General features: G+C 37.2%; 1 protein-coding gene across 2 annotated transcripts; it reads right to left on the bottom strand.

Annotated features, from left to right (window-relative positions):
- Positions 1-649: 649 nt before the first annotated feature.
- On the bottom strand, positions 650-16,061 carry abcg2d (ATP-binding cassette, sub-family G (WHITE), member 2d). 2 transcript variants are annotated; one of them, XM_037765093.1, is made up of 15 exons: positions 15,838-16,061; positions 12,238-12,297; positions 12,028-12,142; positions 11,031-11,183; positions 10,765-10,922; positions 9,414-9,565; positions 9,091-9,192; positions 8,604-8,854; positions 5,498-5,580; positions 3,609-3,698; positions 3,359-3,480; positions 2,885-3,039; positions 2,550-2,639; positions 1,474-1,586; positions 650-1,239 (listed from the first exon to the last, which is right to left on the bottom strand). In XM_037765093.1, exons 2-15 carry the CDS (start codon positions 12,288-12,290, stop codon positions 1,092-1,094), a joined length of 1,785 nt encoding a protein of 594 aa, XP_037621021.1. In that variant the 5' UTR covers positions 12,291-12,297; positions 15,838-16,061; the 3' UTR covers positions 650-1,091. The 2 variants fall into 2 exon arrangements, with proteins under 2 accessions (XP_037621021.1, XP_037621020.1); XM_037765092.1 differs by lacking the exon at positions 15,838-16,061 and adding an exon at positions 13,658-13,872.
- Between the last annotated feature and the right edge of the window lie 243 nt (positions 16,062-16,304).

Raw genomic sequence — 16,304 nt, 5'->3', positions numbered from 1 at the left:
TTCAATGCACTCACTGGCTAAAATACTTCAGGTTACACTTGCAGCTAATTTAAATCAACTGATTTGAAGTGTACCAATAAACACTTTAATACTACCAAATTACATTACATAGTTCTTATCGGAAAACTTCCTTGGAAATTATTAGGAAATTACAGACCTGTAAAATAAAGCGTTGCCAAGTATTGTTTTCAATATAATCATTACCCAAAACTGAACTACTTTTCAACAGAATAACTGTAAGTCGACATAAAAACACATGAACTGAAAACAATACTAAGACCAATGTTACATGAAAATGTTTATACATGTCTCAAAAAGCTGTAGCATAATATAAACGTATATATAGAAATTTTCTTTGGAGCAATAGAAAAGGTTAAAACATACTTTCTATGTGATATAATTCTACAAAATCTACAATTACAAATAATCAGTTATCAGTAAAAATCAAGTGTCATTTGGAAATTGTGCAAAAGCTGAATAATCAAGACTACGGAGTTACAAAAGTATTGAAAAAATGCATAGTCTGATTTTAAAATAATACAGCAAATGTAAATATTCATAAATAAGAAACACATCACACATACAGTATATCCATGTCACTGTCTGAAAAACCTTTCCAACAGTGTGAAAAATAAGGTACTTTGTCATATCAGCTCCTACAAAGTTAAAATGCTGGAGACACGTGGTTTTCACCAAAGATGATAAAACTGAATTCAGGTTTGTATTTTAGCTGTACTGAATATCTAAGGATGTAAGCGCAAACCATAGACACACTCAAAGAAATAGTTTGACATTTCACTTAGAGTTAGATGAGAAGATCAATACTCTCATATCTGTACATTAAAGCTGCTCGAATCAATATTTTTAGGTTAATTAATCAAATTACTACCAACTCATTGTTTTGGTTTTACGTCACACAGCGTTACAGTTTTGGTTCACTCTCATATCATCAAGCTTTAACAACCAACACCCAATTCACACCAGAGCCGTGGCGAAGTGCGGCCTGCGGCGAACTGCCATGCAATGTTTATGAAAAGCTGTGGCGGGCGCTCCCAAGCTGAAGACCAAAATAAAGATGCATAATCACACATTTAAGTGAATTTCTTGATGTAACGGAGTTTCAGATAGGTGATGATGAGGAATATGAACGTCATAGCGGTCAGAGCCACATGATTCTCCCACAGTCCCCAGGTGGTGTACTCTATTCCCAGGTAGTCCAGATACTGCTCTCCTGTACATCTGAAATAACAATCCCAACTCATCACGTTTCACATTAAATCTCAATATTTAAGATGATTTTTTGGAGTTCATAAATATTTGTCAACTGGAAAGATGCTTTTGATTGTAAAAATGTCCACTTTAACATGAAGCCAGGTGGAGTAGCTAGACTGGAGATGCTATAATTTGTCAAAGAGATGGAATAAACCAGTAATACACAACCAGAGCACAAACACAGCATGCGGGTCTACTCACGTCAGGCCGACTGTGCTCACACTGCAGTTTGTCACTGCAGCCGACATGTTGGTGTTTCTGATCGCAGCCTCGTCACATAACTTCAAACCCACAAACTCATTGATCTTCAAGGCCTGAACATGGACGACATAATCAATAAATGCTGAGCAGATCAAAGTCAATAAAGTGGATTAGACTCTAGATTAGACTACATGCTGACCTGTGGTCATCAAATTATTAATTATTAATGCCCCCAAAAAATATCTTTTGCAGTACTTGTTTTTTTTTCTCTTACTATGTTTATTATGCACCAAAACATCAAGGCAAATTTGTTTTATGTAAAAACCTTCTTGACAATAAACCTGATTCTGAAATATCAAATGTTGCTATAAATATTACTAGACTAGTGTAGAGTACGCACAGCCCGATATTTTATCAGGTGAATACAAAACAATCTAAAGAAAGGTGCCCGCACTCCATCTTGACGATCTCCTACCCCCAAAATGATTTAGTAACGCTATGATATTACGTCATCATCAGATAAACGTGACCAAGAAGAAAGAAGTGAACATATTAATTAAAGCCTAATAAATCAGTTGGGCCAATCCATAGACTGACATGAGCTAAGTTATAAGTTATTTGAACTATGAGCATTTTTTAGTGTTTAAGATATGCTCACTTTTATAAGCAGATCGAGTGCAAAGGCGTTTTCATAGTTTTGTTGCATTCCACACATAATGCAACATAATGACATCATCACAAGCGTACAACGTAGGGACGTAAAGACAGAAGCTTTGGCTTTCTGCTGCAAAAAGGATGAATTCTTTAGCTGTTATGATTTATATTTTACATCGATTTAAACAGGATCATGCAAACAACGATCTCCCGCAGCTATTACGAGGCAATACTCATACTAGAGATGGTCCAAGAAGGACCATATACTGATCCAGTATATGGTCCTTCTTGGTCACATGCTGAGTATACCTGGTGAAGATGTGATATGTCAAAGCTGTATTAAATAAAAGCATTAATTCCTTTCTCTTGAACTATAAACATATAGTTCTTCCTGTGAAAACCTCCCTTTAATTGTGACTTACTGCGAGGCCGTAGCGAGGAATGCTGAAGTACTTGAGCCAGGCCAGCCAGTCCATGATGCTGGGTAGGTTCACCAGGAGACCTGAAAAAATCTAAAAACACAACACAAACGGAAACTTTTTTCACATCTGACATTTTGACATCACAGCAGGAAAAGCTCAGATTACTAAAAACGTTAATTGTGGCTGCACCGACACATCTAAATGAATCAGAGCCTCAATTAATGTTATTAATCTCGCTTGTGATTTTCCTGCTATCAGAAGCTATCAGTCGTATTAACCATACAACTAATTAAAACCCACTTATGTGCGTCTCTGTGTTTTTCTGTGTCTCTCACCATCATGAAGACAAAGGTGATGGTCATGAAGATGTTGGCAAGAGCCACGACGCTCTGGTCAGCCGAGATGGCCATGGTCATGGCTGTGGCTGTGTAGGCCACCAGAGTCACTGTCAGCGTGAAGACAAAAAAGGCTGCTGCTGTGGATTTGAGCCCTGGGTGGACGGACACAAACACAGTTATTAGAGACTGAAATACTGAGCTATCTGCTTTTAAATTCAGTATTCAGTTAGTGCTCAAAGACTGAAATCATAAAGAGTCCAGATTTTAGTATTTGATGAGGTTTTTATATCATTCTGTAGCTTCCCAGTGGTGTTCCTTATGTAGTCAAATCCGAACATTCAAATTTTGGTTAAAGTATGTATGTTTTAGCGTCAAAATGCTATTTTCCTAAGCTCTTCTAAAAACTTTTCCCACGTGACCTGACTTAGGATTCTGCATGATGACGCTGCTAGATAGATCTGTCAGTCTTACCGATCATAAAGTAGACAATACAGCTGAGGATAACAGAGGTGATGGTGCGCAGAGTGATGTCAGACAGGATCTTAGAGAGGAAGTAGACCGACACTCTGTAGTAGCCACTGATGTACTCGTGCCTGTCAAAAGAAATCAAGAAGAAATCAAATTCTAGCTCTACCCACTCACTCCACATGTATTTTGAATCATCCACATAGATGTCGTAGTGATGTCTGTTTCCTGCTCAACTTCCTGACAGATTACATACAAGAACAGTTTCCTCTCGATGATGAAGAGCTCAGCTGCAGACACGGTGCTGAAACACTGGTTGATAGTGATGAAGAAGAGGACGCCCATCCTGTTAGAAGAACAGCAAAACAAAACCTGATCATTGAGTTTCTATTAGGCTTTTATCACCACATTTCTATCTCATATTCAACAACTGTAGGTACCGGTTCCATGTGTCCATAGACACATAATATATAGTGTGTAACACAAAGCAAATAACGAAGGAAATTGAAGGATTGAAGTTTTGTAAATAAGAACTGTCACTTTCTCATTTTACAGCTAAACAGTACACTACAAGATGTTTCTGAAAACATTTGAGGTGATAAATAGGCATTACAGTAACAGAATATTGATTCATATTTGATCAGCGCTGCCAAGTTTGATTGTTTGATCGGAGTTCGCGAGTGATTGACAGCTGCTCAGAGACGGCTTGCTCCAGCTCGACTTTGATTGGTTGTTTTCCTCCGTTCAGTGAAATCTTGCAGATGCCATTAGGAGCACCGGAGGACACAAAGGCACATGACTTTTTTCAGATTACTTGTCTCATGCACTACTGTCAGGATATAGTGACCGTTTTATAAAAATTACTTTTTTAATCATATTTGCTCCATTTCTACCCACTGCAGCTTTAATATTATATTCCATTTCTGCCAATAGGTCCCCCTAAATCTTACACACTGGCCCTTTAAGTAGAGTGCATTCCACCTCTATTGAGATCAACTCTAATGAAACATGCTGTGTAAATGAAATAGCTTTGCCTATTACGCTGACAAAGAGTTGACTCTAATGGGAGAGTTGGCTAAAGAACAATCAAACAGATTATGGTACAAGATGTGGTGTGGTCCATATGTACATAGAGGGACTTAAAAGGTGAATGACTCCACTTTGGCCCACTGAAAAGGAGGGAGGGGTGAATAACTTGAGACATTTAAGCCACGAACACTGTTGTCTGCCATACTTCCTATGCATTGACCATGAATATAATGTCATTAGGTCTTTATATTCCACTGAACCATACACAGAAAAAAAGAAAGAAGGAGACCATTGATATTTCTGATGTGCTTCACTGAGCTTGTGAGTACCAGGTTGTGCCCAATAAAACATGGTAAGAGGATTAGCCATGCAGGAACTGCTCTACTTTTCACACTTCCTTATTAAAAGCAAGTGAATTAAAAAACTGAACAATTATTAGGAAACATGTTGCAATAATCTATAAATCCGTACTATATAGCCACATAATATTCTCAATTAACATCATTATAATTAAAAGCAATAGCTTTTGTTTATTGTGCATCATAAACATGCTGTTGAAGCTACTAAGAAGTTGCAGTGAATAAATACAGTTTTAAATGAATACAATTTTCCTGGAAGAAGTGGGTTCATACCAATGGGAGACTTTAAGATTCATATTGGGAAAGTTTCTCTAATGTGTCTTTCATAAACCTTCAACAGTTTTGGTTGACTTGTTGCTTTTGCTATCTGACAGAGTGAATGTCTTGGGATGACAGTGGTTTTTATTGTTAATTTTTATATAATGTATTATTTATTATTATGGAATTACTGAGTCCAAGTCCCCCCTTTCAAAAAACTAAATAAATGTCTCAAAATGTTTTAATGCCTCATAGAAAACAAATTTAAGTGCATTGAGTCTTGAAAAATACAGAATCAGCCTATAAAATATCCACTGTTTCATTGAAGGATGAATAACCCCCCTATTGATAAAAAACAGAAATTACCAGAAAAAATAGGGAGGACATGACCTCTCCTCAATGGAAGCTCTGGCCCTCTGTGTACAGTAAATATATTAGGATGACAAATGGAAACAGAGGATTTATGAGGACATGTGCCGTATTTCAGCAGGCCTCTCACCTGTTCTGGATACCACTCTGATCATCTTTGACCCCGAAGAAAATGACTCCTACGATGAGGGCGAGGAAAGTGTGGACTCCCAGCTGCACAGACAAAAACATGAGAGATTTTAATAGAAGCACTGACGACCATTTACAAAGTCCTGTTTGTAAAATTAGCATTTACATACATATACAGTATACCTGTATACACAGGGTCAAAACAATAACAATGGGCCTCATGCAACAACGTTCTCTTAGATTACACTTATATTTTCTTTTAAAATAAGAGAAGTCAACTCCAGATGAACCGACCGTTCTTAATCATCCAAATCTGCTCTTACCCAGGTGTGCTGAATGATAATGAAAAAACCTAGGTGTGCTGAATATAATACTCTGGCACATGCCCAAGAATTGGAGAGGTGCCCCAAAATGCATGTGTGCAATGAACTTCACCAGACTGACTGACAGAATCTGAACGCACGCAATATAATCCAAGCCTTTTTATAGCCTTAATTGGGATCAATGGACCAATAGTATTTCTTTAGCCCACAAATTAAATAATCCAATAATTATAATTACTCTAAAACATATAATAATCTAAATGTGATTGTATGATATTCATGTGTTTTTTTTATGTTCCTCAAATTCTAAACTTTCCTTGCATTGGACAGACAATTTGTGGACTATAAAAACAAGATGTTTTTTTCGTATCTTGGTAAGACTGCCCTCAACCACTCGTAAATTTGAAGAGCAAAAATAAGTAAACATTGGTGAATCCCAGAAATCAAGGGGAACTAACAAAATAAGAACAAATCGTGGATACGAACAAAAATAAGAGGAAACTTGTTTGTATGTTGCTTCCTGCTAAGGCCCATTGCTTGTAAGAAAAAATGTGTTTGACAAATGGCCTTTGACCTGTAGCCTTCATTAAGGTCACCATACAACACTACAAGAACAAGATGAGTATGAAACAAAAGAATTGTTTTTTTCTTTGATACTCATCCTATGTTAATGATGTTGCATGATGACCCTTATTAAGGACACAAGCCAAAATGCGCAACAATGAAGTTGTTAAAATCCTAAATTTTGCTGAAGTTTTGACAATTTCCCTCCTCCATGCACATTGAAAGTAGGTGAGGACGGAGGTGCCAGAAACCTCCACTTTACTTGTGTCTATACACATCCATAATTGAATGACAAAATGCAGGACAACTGCTTGGAGACCATGAGGGAATTGAGTTGATCAGATGTCCCTTTTCTTTCTGAGCGATCAGTTCAGGAATCCAGTCCCACAGCTCTTCTAATTGTGAACTGTCATGGATTATATTTGAAGAATGAAAATAAAATATAAGCAGTGTCCTCTTTGACAGAAAAGCCAATGTTTCAGGGGATCAGGGGTCAAGTGGACGCGCTGCTCCTCCACAACGGCCTATCCGAGAGAACAACCAGAACTTGCGGTGGGGGGAGGACGACGAAAAAGAGTGAGAAAAGTGAAAGCGACACGAGTTTTAATCCTAACAATTTACAGATTATGACGGGACTAAGCGGTTCCCAGGGTGAAGGGATAAGCTAATAAGGTTGAGCCTTTTTCACCTCATTGCCCCTCATGTGAACGCGGGGCAGTGGAGTGATAGATCATGATGCCATCATGTGATGAGTCCCGGGCCGAGGGGCTTTGGCTAGATATGATATCAGTTCAGATCCTGGTCCAAAGAGACAAGAGTGGGGTCACAACAGTCACCAAAGCCGATTATGGCGCCCACGCCACATAGAGACCCTCTTGTAGGATTATTTTGACTTATTTGGGGCCAAATAGCTGTTAATAATTCTTAAAGTGAGGAGACTTCTGACGGCATTTTGCCGCCATGGTGTGACTAATGAGAGCATTAAGTCTCGACCCCTCCAAAGTGCTGTCTGTTCATGATGATAACAGAACTGACCGTGATTATTCTTCTGCTCTTTTCACTTTTTGAAGCGTTTGAACAAAGTAAAAGTGATTATGTTTAAACCTTTAACCTGAAAACAGAAAACCGTGATGTTGATTTAGATATTTATCCGTCAGAACTGGAGACTTGGAACTTGGACCTGAGTCGCTCTAAAGTCACGAAAATGAGGACTGACTGACTTGAGACGTGATGGCAAAAAGCTGAGGAGACTTGACCTCAGATCAATAAATATTAGATAAAAAATAAATTGGTATGCCTTTTGGAGCACGAATTATTAAATTTGTAACAGGGATGCCATTGTTTCAACATTTGCAGATGTAGCTGCTGCCACCAGAACAAATTCAGAATTGAAACAAATTTGACTTTTACTTTAAAATCAATTATCTGATACAAAAACGAGTAGTTAAAGGAATAGTCTGACATTTTGGGAAATTCACTTATTTGCTTTTTGGTGAATTAAAGCCGTGACATGGTGGCTGCATTTTTTTCGTGTGATAAATTCACACGTCAATATATTTTTCATACTGTTGTTTTTGTCATGATTTCTTTCACACAGAATGCAAATATTATGCAGCGAAAAAGCGACGCATTATTTTTTTTCCAGAACAAGAGAAGACAGCTAGTAAAGGCATCAACCAATCACATTGTGCTGAACAGGTTGAGTTGCAAAACTTTATTACTCCTTTCAACCTTGGCAAAGGCAGCGCAGGCCAGATCCACTCCTTCCGTTCTTATATTTCACAATAAAAAACCTAGACATATAATATTCAAAGACGAATATTTCGCATTTTCATGTCGGGAAGCTCAAAACAACTCTTACTATTGAATGGTAAATATGAAGCTACAGCCAGCAGTTGGTTAGCTTTTCTTAGCATAAAGACTGAATACAGGGGGAAACAGCTAAGTTGCATCTGTCAAAAGGTAAAAAAAATATACCTACAGAAGTTGGGACAAAGTTGGAAAAACTGCAAGCTGGAACTAATCCACAACAGTTCCACAAGTAGGAAAAGTGAAGAGAAATGTATTAAAGAGGTGCTCTGTTATTTATTTATGTTATTTGTATGTAATATGTCCAATCAACCATTCTTATTCAACAACAGATGGCTTTAAGTTAATGACTGTAATATTTTTTACCAGTGATGATGAGTCTTGTGTTTTAAGTGAGTAACAGATGTGTACCTGGGCCACAGATGTTTGTGGGTTCAACATGAGGTTCTGGAAGGTTCTCTTAAGAACCCAACGTAGCTGGTGGAAGAAGGAGCTGTTGTAGGTGATGGTGCGGGACGTTGAACATGAGATGCACTTCTTATCCTGGACGATGCGGTCCAGCTCAGCTCTGGTGTCGCTGGAGTAGCTGCTGTTCCTGTACTCCTCGACCAGGCGCTCCTCGATGCTCTGCCTGGAGCCGCCGAGCTCCTCAAAGTCCAAATCTGGCCATGCACGGGAGGAAAATACTGGAAATGCTCTTCTACAATAGACAGTTGTTAAAATATGTGTTTTGTAAAATTACACATTTATGCCTATTTGTTCTTGTGGTTATGGCGACAATTTTCCTCAAAATTGGATAGTTTTAAGCCTCTGGTATGGTAGTTTAACATTTCCCATCTGGCAACGCTGACATCATCTTGACAGTAGTATTCATGGAGGGATTTATAAATGGCGTTACCTTCAGAGCCATGCCCTTTGGTCATGGTTGTGGCGGTGGAATCTCCATTAATAACATCCAGAAAGAAGTCAGCTGGGTTGTTGTGGGGCTCACAGAGATAGCCTGGAACACAGATTACAATGATCCAATGATTAATATCAAACAATCATCCAGTCTTTTATCGAGACGGGGCTCTTTGTCATAGTCAGATTTTTTTTATTGTCATACAAGAATAAAGCTGCACAACCATCTACATTTGTTTCCAGGTGACATTAAAAACATCAGGAACAGTATAAAGATGTCAGACGGTATCTTGTTGTGATAATAAGTTTCCACATACTCACCAATGTTGGCAAAGTAGTCCAAAGCGTTTGGCGCTGGCCCGTGGTACACCATTTTACCACCGACCAGCAGAGTCAGAGTGTCAAACAGTCTGTAGATGGAGTATCGAGGTTGGTGGATGGACATGATTATGGTTCTTCCATGACTGGCCATTCTGAAAGGACAAACAGTAAAAATATGTGAGGGGTAACGTACAGCGAGCCGGTTATTGTTGTGAAAGAAACCCCGACAGGGCGATGCTGCAGGTCTCTCATAGCCCTGAAGGGAGTTTCTTTCACAACAATGACCAGCTAGCTGTACATTATCCTGCTTATTACACGGCTACTATTTTTGACACAAAAACGGTCCGACAGAGTCCGACCTCTGAACTGCACCCATAGCAACTGTCTACTATACATAGCAACGGTCAGTTATAAAGAAATAACAGACCGCAGAACGCAGTGATTGACCAATCAGAATTGAGTATTCAACACGGCCATGTAATAAGTATTAATAATAAATAAAATAAAGATGCCTGATAAAAAACAACTCTTGCACACTTGACTACTTTTTACTTCTTTGTTTCATTATATTCAATTAATAGTTAAAAAATAGTATAGTCTATGTGTCCATATTTGGTTTTAAATCTTTAAGCCTTTTTACTGTATCAATGAATTCATTATTATTTAATATTTATATTTATTTATCTTTCTTTATTATTATTATTATTATTATTAATATTTATTTTAAATCAAAATCTAATTTATTAATATTTTTGTATTATTATTTTATAATCTTTATTTATTTATTTGATTTTTCTATTATATTTTATTAATTTTATTTTTTCTCCTCTTGTTTTTTAAAATGTTGTTAATTTTACAGTTGCTATCTGTTATTACAAGTACATATCATTTTATTTGTTGTGGTATTTCTTCTTAAGGAAACAATAAAAAGCATGATTAAAAAAAGAAAGAAAATATACAGTGAGAAATATCAAAATGAAGAACAATAAAATGCATCTTCCTCCAGTAAAAAGATATATCATATATTGAACAAGCAAACAGTGTGACATACTTCAAGTGTAGATGTTTTTCAGCCTATTACGCTCGAAAGGTATATTCAAAAAATGCATTGAAACCAAGAATCCTTTTCTCTGGAAAAAGGCAAAGAACTGTTGCAATGAATGCTTTAGACTGGGACCAAATTCTGGTGATACTGTTATGAAGTGGCATATATACATGGCATGTAAAAGGGTTTTAGTGTTAGATTACATTTTATTGGATATTGTAGTTTTGGGGAACGGACATAGTTGGAGACTCTCTGAATATAATCCATGATAAAATCAGAGGAATGGCAGAGAAGCTTCTTTTTTACCTTTTCAGCAGCAGCAGGACGGAGTTAGCGGTGCTGGCATCCAGGCCTGTCGTCGGTTCATCCAGAAAGAGAACAGATGGATCAATAATCAGCTCCATGCCGATGTTTGTCCTCTTCCTCTCTCCTCCAGAGATTCCACGCGTCATCTGTGTGCCCACCTGAGGAAAACACCCACACAAGTCTGTCATGTCTCTCACCTGATGTCTTGAAGGATAGATAAGTAATTAGGACATATATGTTGTATGTGTATATACGTGTATATCTACCTTGGAGTCGGCCACCTTGGAGAGACCCAGTTCTTTAATGAGGTGGTTGACTCGAGCTTCCTTCTCACTCTGAAGCACAGAGCTGGGCAGCCGCAGCGCTGCAGAGAAATGCAGATTCTCCCTCACAGTCAGGGTGCCCATGACCACATCTTCCTACAAGGGGAGACAAGAGCTTGAGGTCAAAGGTCAGAGACAGGGAAGATCATTTGTTTTGTAGTCTACATTTCCATAGACCTGTAAAGCCTTGGTTATATTGTCCGCAAAAATGGTCTCACGGACATGACATATGATTTACTTTATTAACATGTTAGAGTGTTTCCAGTGAGATATTAAAGAGTCCATATGGTGATTTTGTTGTCGTAAACATTACTGTTGCTGCTCTAGAAACAACATTTAGCCTAGTTATATTTAAAATATTCAATTCTAATCTGGTTTTGAATTTAAAGACAACCAGGCTGACATAAGTATAGCTAATATGCACACTTCGTTAATTTATCGCAAGTCGCATCGTCATCGCAATATTGAATCTTTGAGTTGGGGACAAAACAAGACATTTGAGGACGTCATTTGGGCTTTGGGAAACACTGATCGACATTTTGCACCATTTTCTGACATTTTATAGATCAAACAACTAATCGATTAATCGAGAAAATAATCAACAGATTAATCAACAATGGAAATAATCGTTAGTTGCAGCCCTAATTTTGATTCACTCTTGCAGCTCTCATCAGCGTAGTTTTCAAGCAGCTGTTTTCAGTGAAATCGCTCTAATAAACACACTGTACACTACCTGTTCAAACACCAAACACAGTTAGCGACAAGCTGGTGAACATAGTGGAGCATTTAGCAGATGAAGAGACAGATATTCATCTCAGCAGTTGGTGGAGACCAAACCGGAGAGTGAATATCAGACTTGCATTTATCAGATTGACACAAACAAGTGGCCCAAAAAAATTATTTCATGCAGATTTAAGAAATTAAAATAATTCAACTTCACCTGGACCACATAGCCAGAGAGGCACTTGAAGTTTGGAGGCTGTGGTGCTTTGTCAATGAGTACTTCTCCTGAGAGACCTGAAGGATCCTTTCTGGCAGCCAGAATATCCAAGAATCTTTCAACAAAAACAACCCAAAAATAATACTTAATAAATACACATACAACAAATGCAGGTGACTATGTTTACCGGAAGAACAGTGGGATACTCACGAAGATTTTCCACTTCCAGTAGGTCCGAGAATAGCGTTGAGGCCAGGTCTCATAATGCCACTGTAGGACAATAAACACACAACTCTCTGTAACCAATTCAACATTTATATAAGTAATTTAAAGGCAAAGATTGGGGCATACTTAAATGGTTTGTATTCATAATCTAAGATTTTCACTTCACTTTTTCAGTTTCATGAGAAAAAATGTGAGGAATGAGGGAAAAGAAAGTGGATTAATGTGATGAAAAACTTCAATCATTTTCCTCATTGCACCTTTTTCTAAATTTATTTTCCTCCCTCATCCCAAATAAATTAGTGTTAATGAAAGGATTTTGCAATTGTTACAGATATCAATCCATACTGTGGTGTTAAAAATTCAAAAGTAAATCCTCTGACTTCACAGAGGACAGTTACACAAAAGCATTAGAGAGAGTCAGTGATATAAAACAGAATTAAAAGACTTGAATAAAAGCCTGGCAGTGGATCACGTGACGGTGTTTAATTCGTTTCCCTGGCAGACTGCTCTTTAGTGCATCAGAGAGATTATATGCAAGAAACCATGCTTAATATCATATAATTAACACCGAGGCGGGAAAAGGCCCAAAATCTTGTGTGAAATGATTAATTCTACCCTGGGAAATGTCAGCTGTATTTAATACCATCAGAAAGAAACCAATCTAAGAGTCTATTCACTATTGTTTTACTTTGGATGAGGATATAATGAATGAGCCATATTAAATTACAATGAAGAGCCACGGCTCTTTTACTGTAACACAGTCTCCCAAATTAAGAATGACTGCAATACATTTATTTTATGTCAAGCCAAAAATGGTCAATTCAGCTTTGCGTTTCTGAAAGTCAATGATATTTTTTGTCTCGTTTGCTAAGAAAATGCTCATAATTAATCTGAAGCAGTGTTCGAATAGTTAGAATAAATAAGCAAAGATCTGTAAAACCATATCATTAACAACTTAATAGATTTTCTACTGAACTCTGTGAGCAAACGATTAGAGAAAACAACAACTGACCAATGTGCCACAGTTCAAAAACCTATGGATCTCTATGTATATTGATTGATTCCTTTATTTTAGTGTCATGCTTTAGATGAAGCCCAACCAATATGGGCTGATACGACACTTTTCCTTTTCAAATTTCATAAACAATAATCGAACATACAACCTAAAGAAACCAAAAGCACAAAGTATCCAACATAACATACGTAGTACATATGTGTCAAAGGGGCCAGACGGATATAAACAAAACAAAGCAACATCTTTGTCTTGTTTTTCGTGTAACAGTTGCAGCATTTTAGTGTTTGAGCGATAAGAAAAGAAAAAGATGAGTACATAAAGAGACAGATACAACTGACAAAGACACAGAACAAAAACAGATAAAGAGGGTATAAGATTTTTACAACTGACTTGAGGTCGACCAGTATCTCCCTGGGACTGGTTTTCCTTTTGCAGAAGAAGCCACTCTTCAGCTGAACTTTGTACTGGATGTTGTGGAAGCTCACGGTGGAGCCACACGGCTGCTTGTTCTGGTCCATGGCTGTGACGACCTTTGACCCGGCCGTCCCGTTGGTGCTGATATCTTCTATCATTGCGATGTTGATGTGACAGGCTCTCTCCATCATCCTGTGTGGCAAACGACACTGTCAAATGACAGTGATCTGATAGAAATCCATCTTTTATTGATTTTGTTTCCTACTGATGTGATGCAAAACAATATAGACATACTGTGAGTGAAGAATGTATCTCAGGGTTCATATACTCATATACAGTAAGTATGGCTAGTGTTTATGTGATGCGTTAGGATCTGCGTGGCTTACAGTAGCACCTCAGCTAAAATAAAAACCCTGTATAGAAAACATAATGCAACAACAACACCCTCAGTTTCTATGAATTATTACCAATGTTTCGGCACCAAACTAGTTTTTCCACTGTTTTTTTCAAAGGATATTAAACTATCGTGAGATTGTAAAATGTGCACATGTTCATACACATCTCCTTAAAGGGAGCAGCTTAAAAATACATTTATCTACCTTTGGTAACACTTTAAAGGGAAATACACTTATTCTACTCAATGCATAAATCAATTAGTGTTCATTATTGTAATATTAATAATTTCAAACAAATGTATCTCAAAATTAATAAGACAGATCAAAGCAATGGTGTTGAGTCACAAACGTATGTCTGCATAATATTCCTTTCATTTAATTGTTTTAAGGATGCTGTGAGGAGAAATCCAGATGGAATAACCTGTAACTAATCATATTTAAATAATATTTAACAACCTTATAAAAATGGTAAAAAAAAATGTTTTTTTGGATTTCAGAATCAAGGAGGACAAAATACTAGCATTTCATTTGTTTAATTGGCTCACATCACAATAGATAAACGCTTAGAAAAACACTCTGAAGACGGCTCTGTGCCGAAACGCTCAAGCGTCTAGTTTTAAAAGTATCATCAGTGATGAATGATAGATAAATGAGTTATCATTCAACGATGGAGAATATGTAATATTCAGAAGACATGGCTCCAATTCCTCTGGACAATGCTTTGGTCTTGTATTTGTATTCTCCTTATTATTAGGGGACCATGGTATAGTGGTACATTTTAAAATGTAGTGCCGCTGTGCCAGTATGTTAGATTTTTAGATTAGATTTTGAGGACTTATACAACCATGTTTTGTGTGTGTTGTTGGAAGAAAATTACGTGTCGTATTTGAAAAACAGAACTGTAATGTATCAAATACAGAATGTACCCTGTCATGGTTACTGTCTTTGCTTCAAGCACAGGTTGTATTTTTTAGTGTAAAAGGAGCTTTAGGAACTTCAAAAGAAATATGTCTAGAAAATATCAAGTAGATTACTGCAACTGTAAGCTTACTGGTTAGCAATTCATGTTTCTGTCCAAACCAGGCAAAAACTAATCATATCCATAAAAAAACACACGCAGGTTACAGACTTCAGTATTTGAAAATCCTGGCTACAGCTCTGAGTCTCATACTACTTGATTTTAATATACATCGTTGTGGATTTAAAGTACTAAAAAGGCTTTAAGCTACGGCTGTGACTAACGATTACTTTCATTATCATTTAATCTGCCAATTTTTTTCTAGATTAATCGTTTTAGTGAAAAATGTCCATCCCACTTTCTCAAAGTCCAAGGCGATATCTTTAAAGTCCAAATCACAAAGATATTCAGTTTAATACTATATAAAATATATGTGTATTGCAGATTGTGTATTGAGAGTTATATTTTTTATGAATGTGTACTGCTGAGACGTCTCTTTTGTATATTATATGTTTGTATGTTTTATGGCATGTCTAATTGTGAAACCTAAGGCAAATTTTTTTGTAATTCGTAAAAACAGATATTCTCCATAATTAATTGCCATTTTTGCATTAAAAAAATATTTTAATTTAATTTTTTTAGTAACTTGTTCCTCTTGCTCCATCCTCAATTTGACAACCAAGTCTTCCAGAATTGAAATTTCAAACAAAAATGTCCCATGTTGCAGAAATCCTCTGAAAATGCTCACTACCATGATGCTGTGGCAAAGTAATGAAAAGTTCAGTTTAGTTGCAGTGACTTACCGGGCGGGCTGAGAGACTGTGAGAGAGCTGCTGGTACGGAGATCCTGCTGCAGCCTTCAGGAGCGCAGAGAGAGACTGGGCAGGCTGACTAACATCAGCTCATGACATCAGGGACAGGTGCCTCACCATCCAGCCACACACTCAGCTGGGATCCCACCAAACGGCACAGCAGGTTAACCCTTTATTCACCTGTAGCAAAGATAGTGGTGACTGCCACTCCACATTATTACAGAGAAGTCTGATTTCTGCTTCAGGACTGACCAGCAGAAACTGAAGGAAGAATAATAAGAATACTAAAAACTGTTCATATTACGACCCCTTCCCACTTTTTTTACCATCTACATTCCCAAACTAGGATCTCCCCTAAAATTAGAAGTAATATTTGAGTTGCTTCACAATCTTCCCTGGTTCATTAATCTAGGCTATTGATATTAAATTTAATTAGCACCCTAAACATCAAAGAATGG

This window comes from Sebastes umbrosus, chromosome 3 (assembly GCF_015220745.1).
Source record: "Sebastes umbrosus isolate fSebUmb1 chromosome 3, fSebUmb1.pri, whole genome shotgun sequence".
In the NCBI taxonomy this organism is placed as follows: domain Eukaryota; kingdom Metazoa; phylum Chordata; class Actinopteri; order Perciformes; family Sebastidae; genus Sebastes; species Sebastes umbrosus.
Note: the sequence above shows the minus strand (reverse complement) of the source record. Positions and strands in the feature narration are given on the sequence as shown.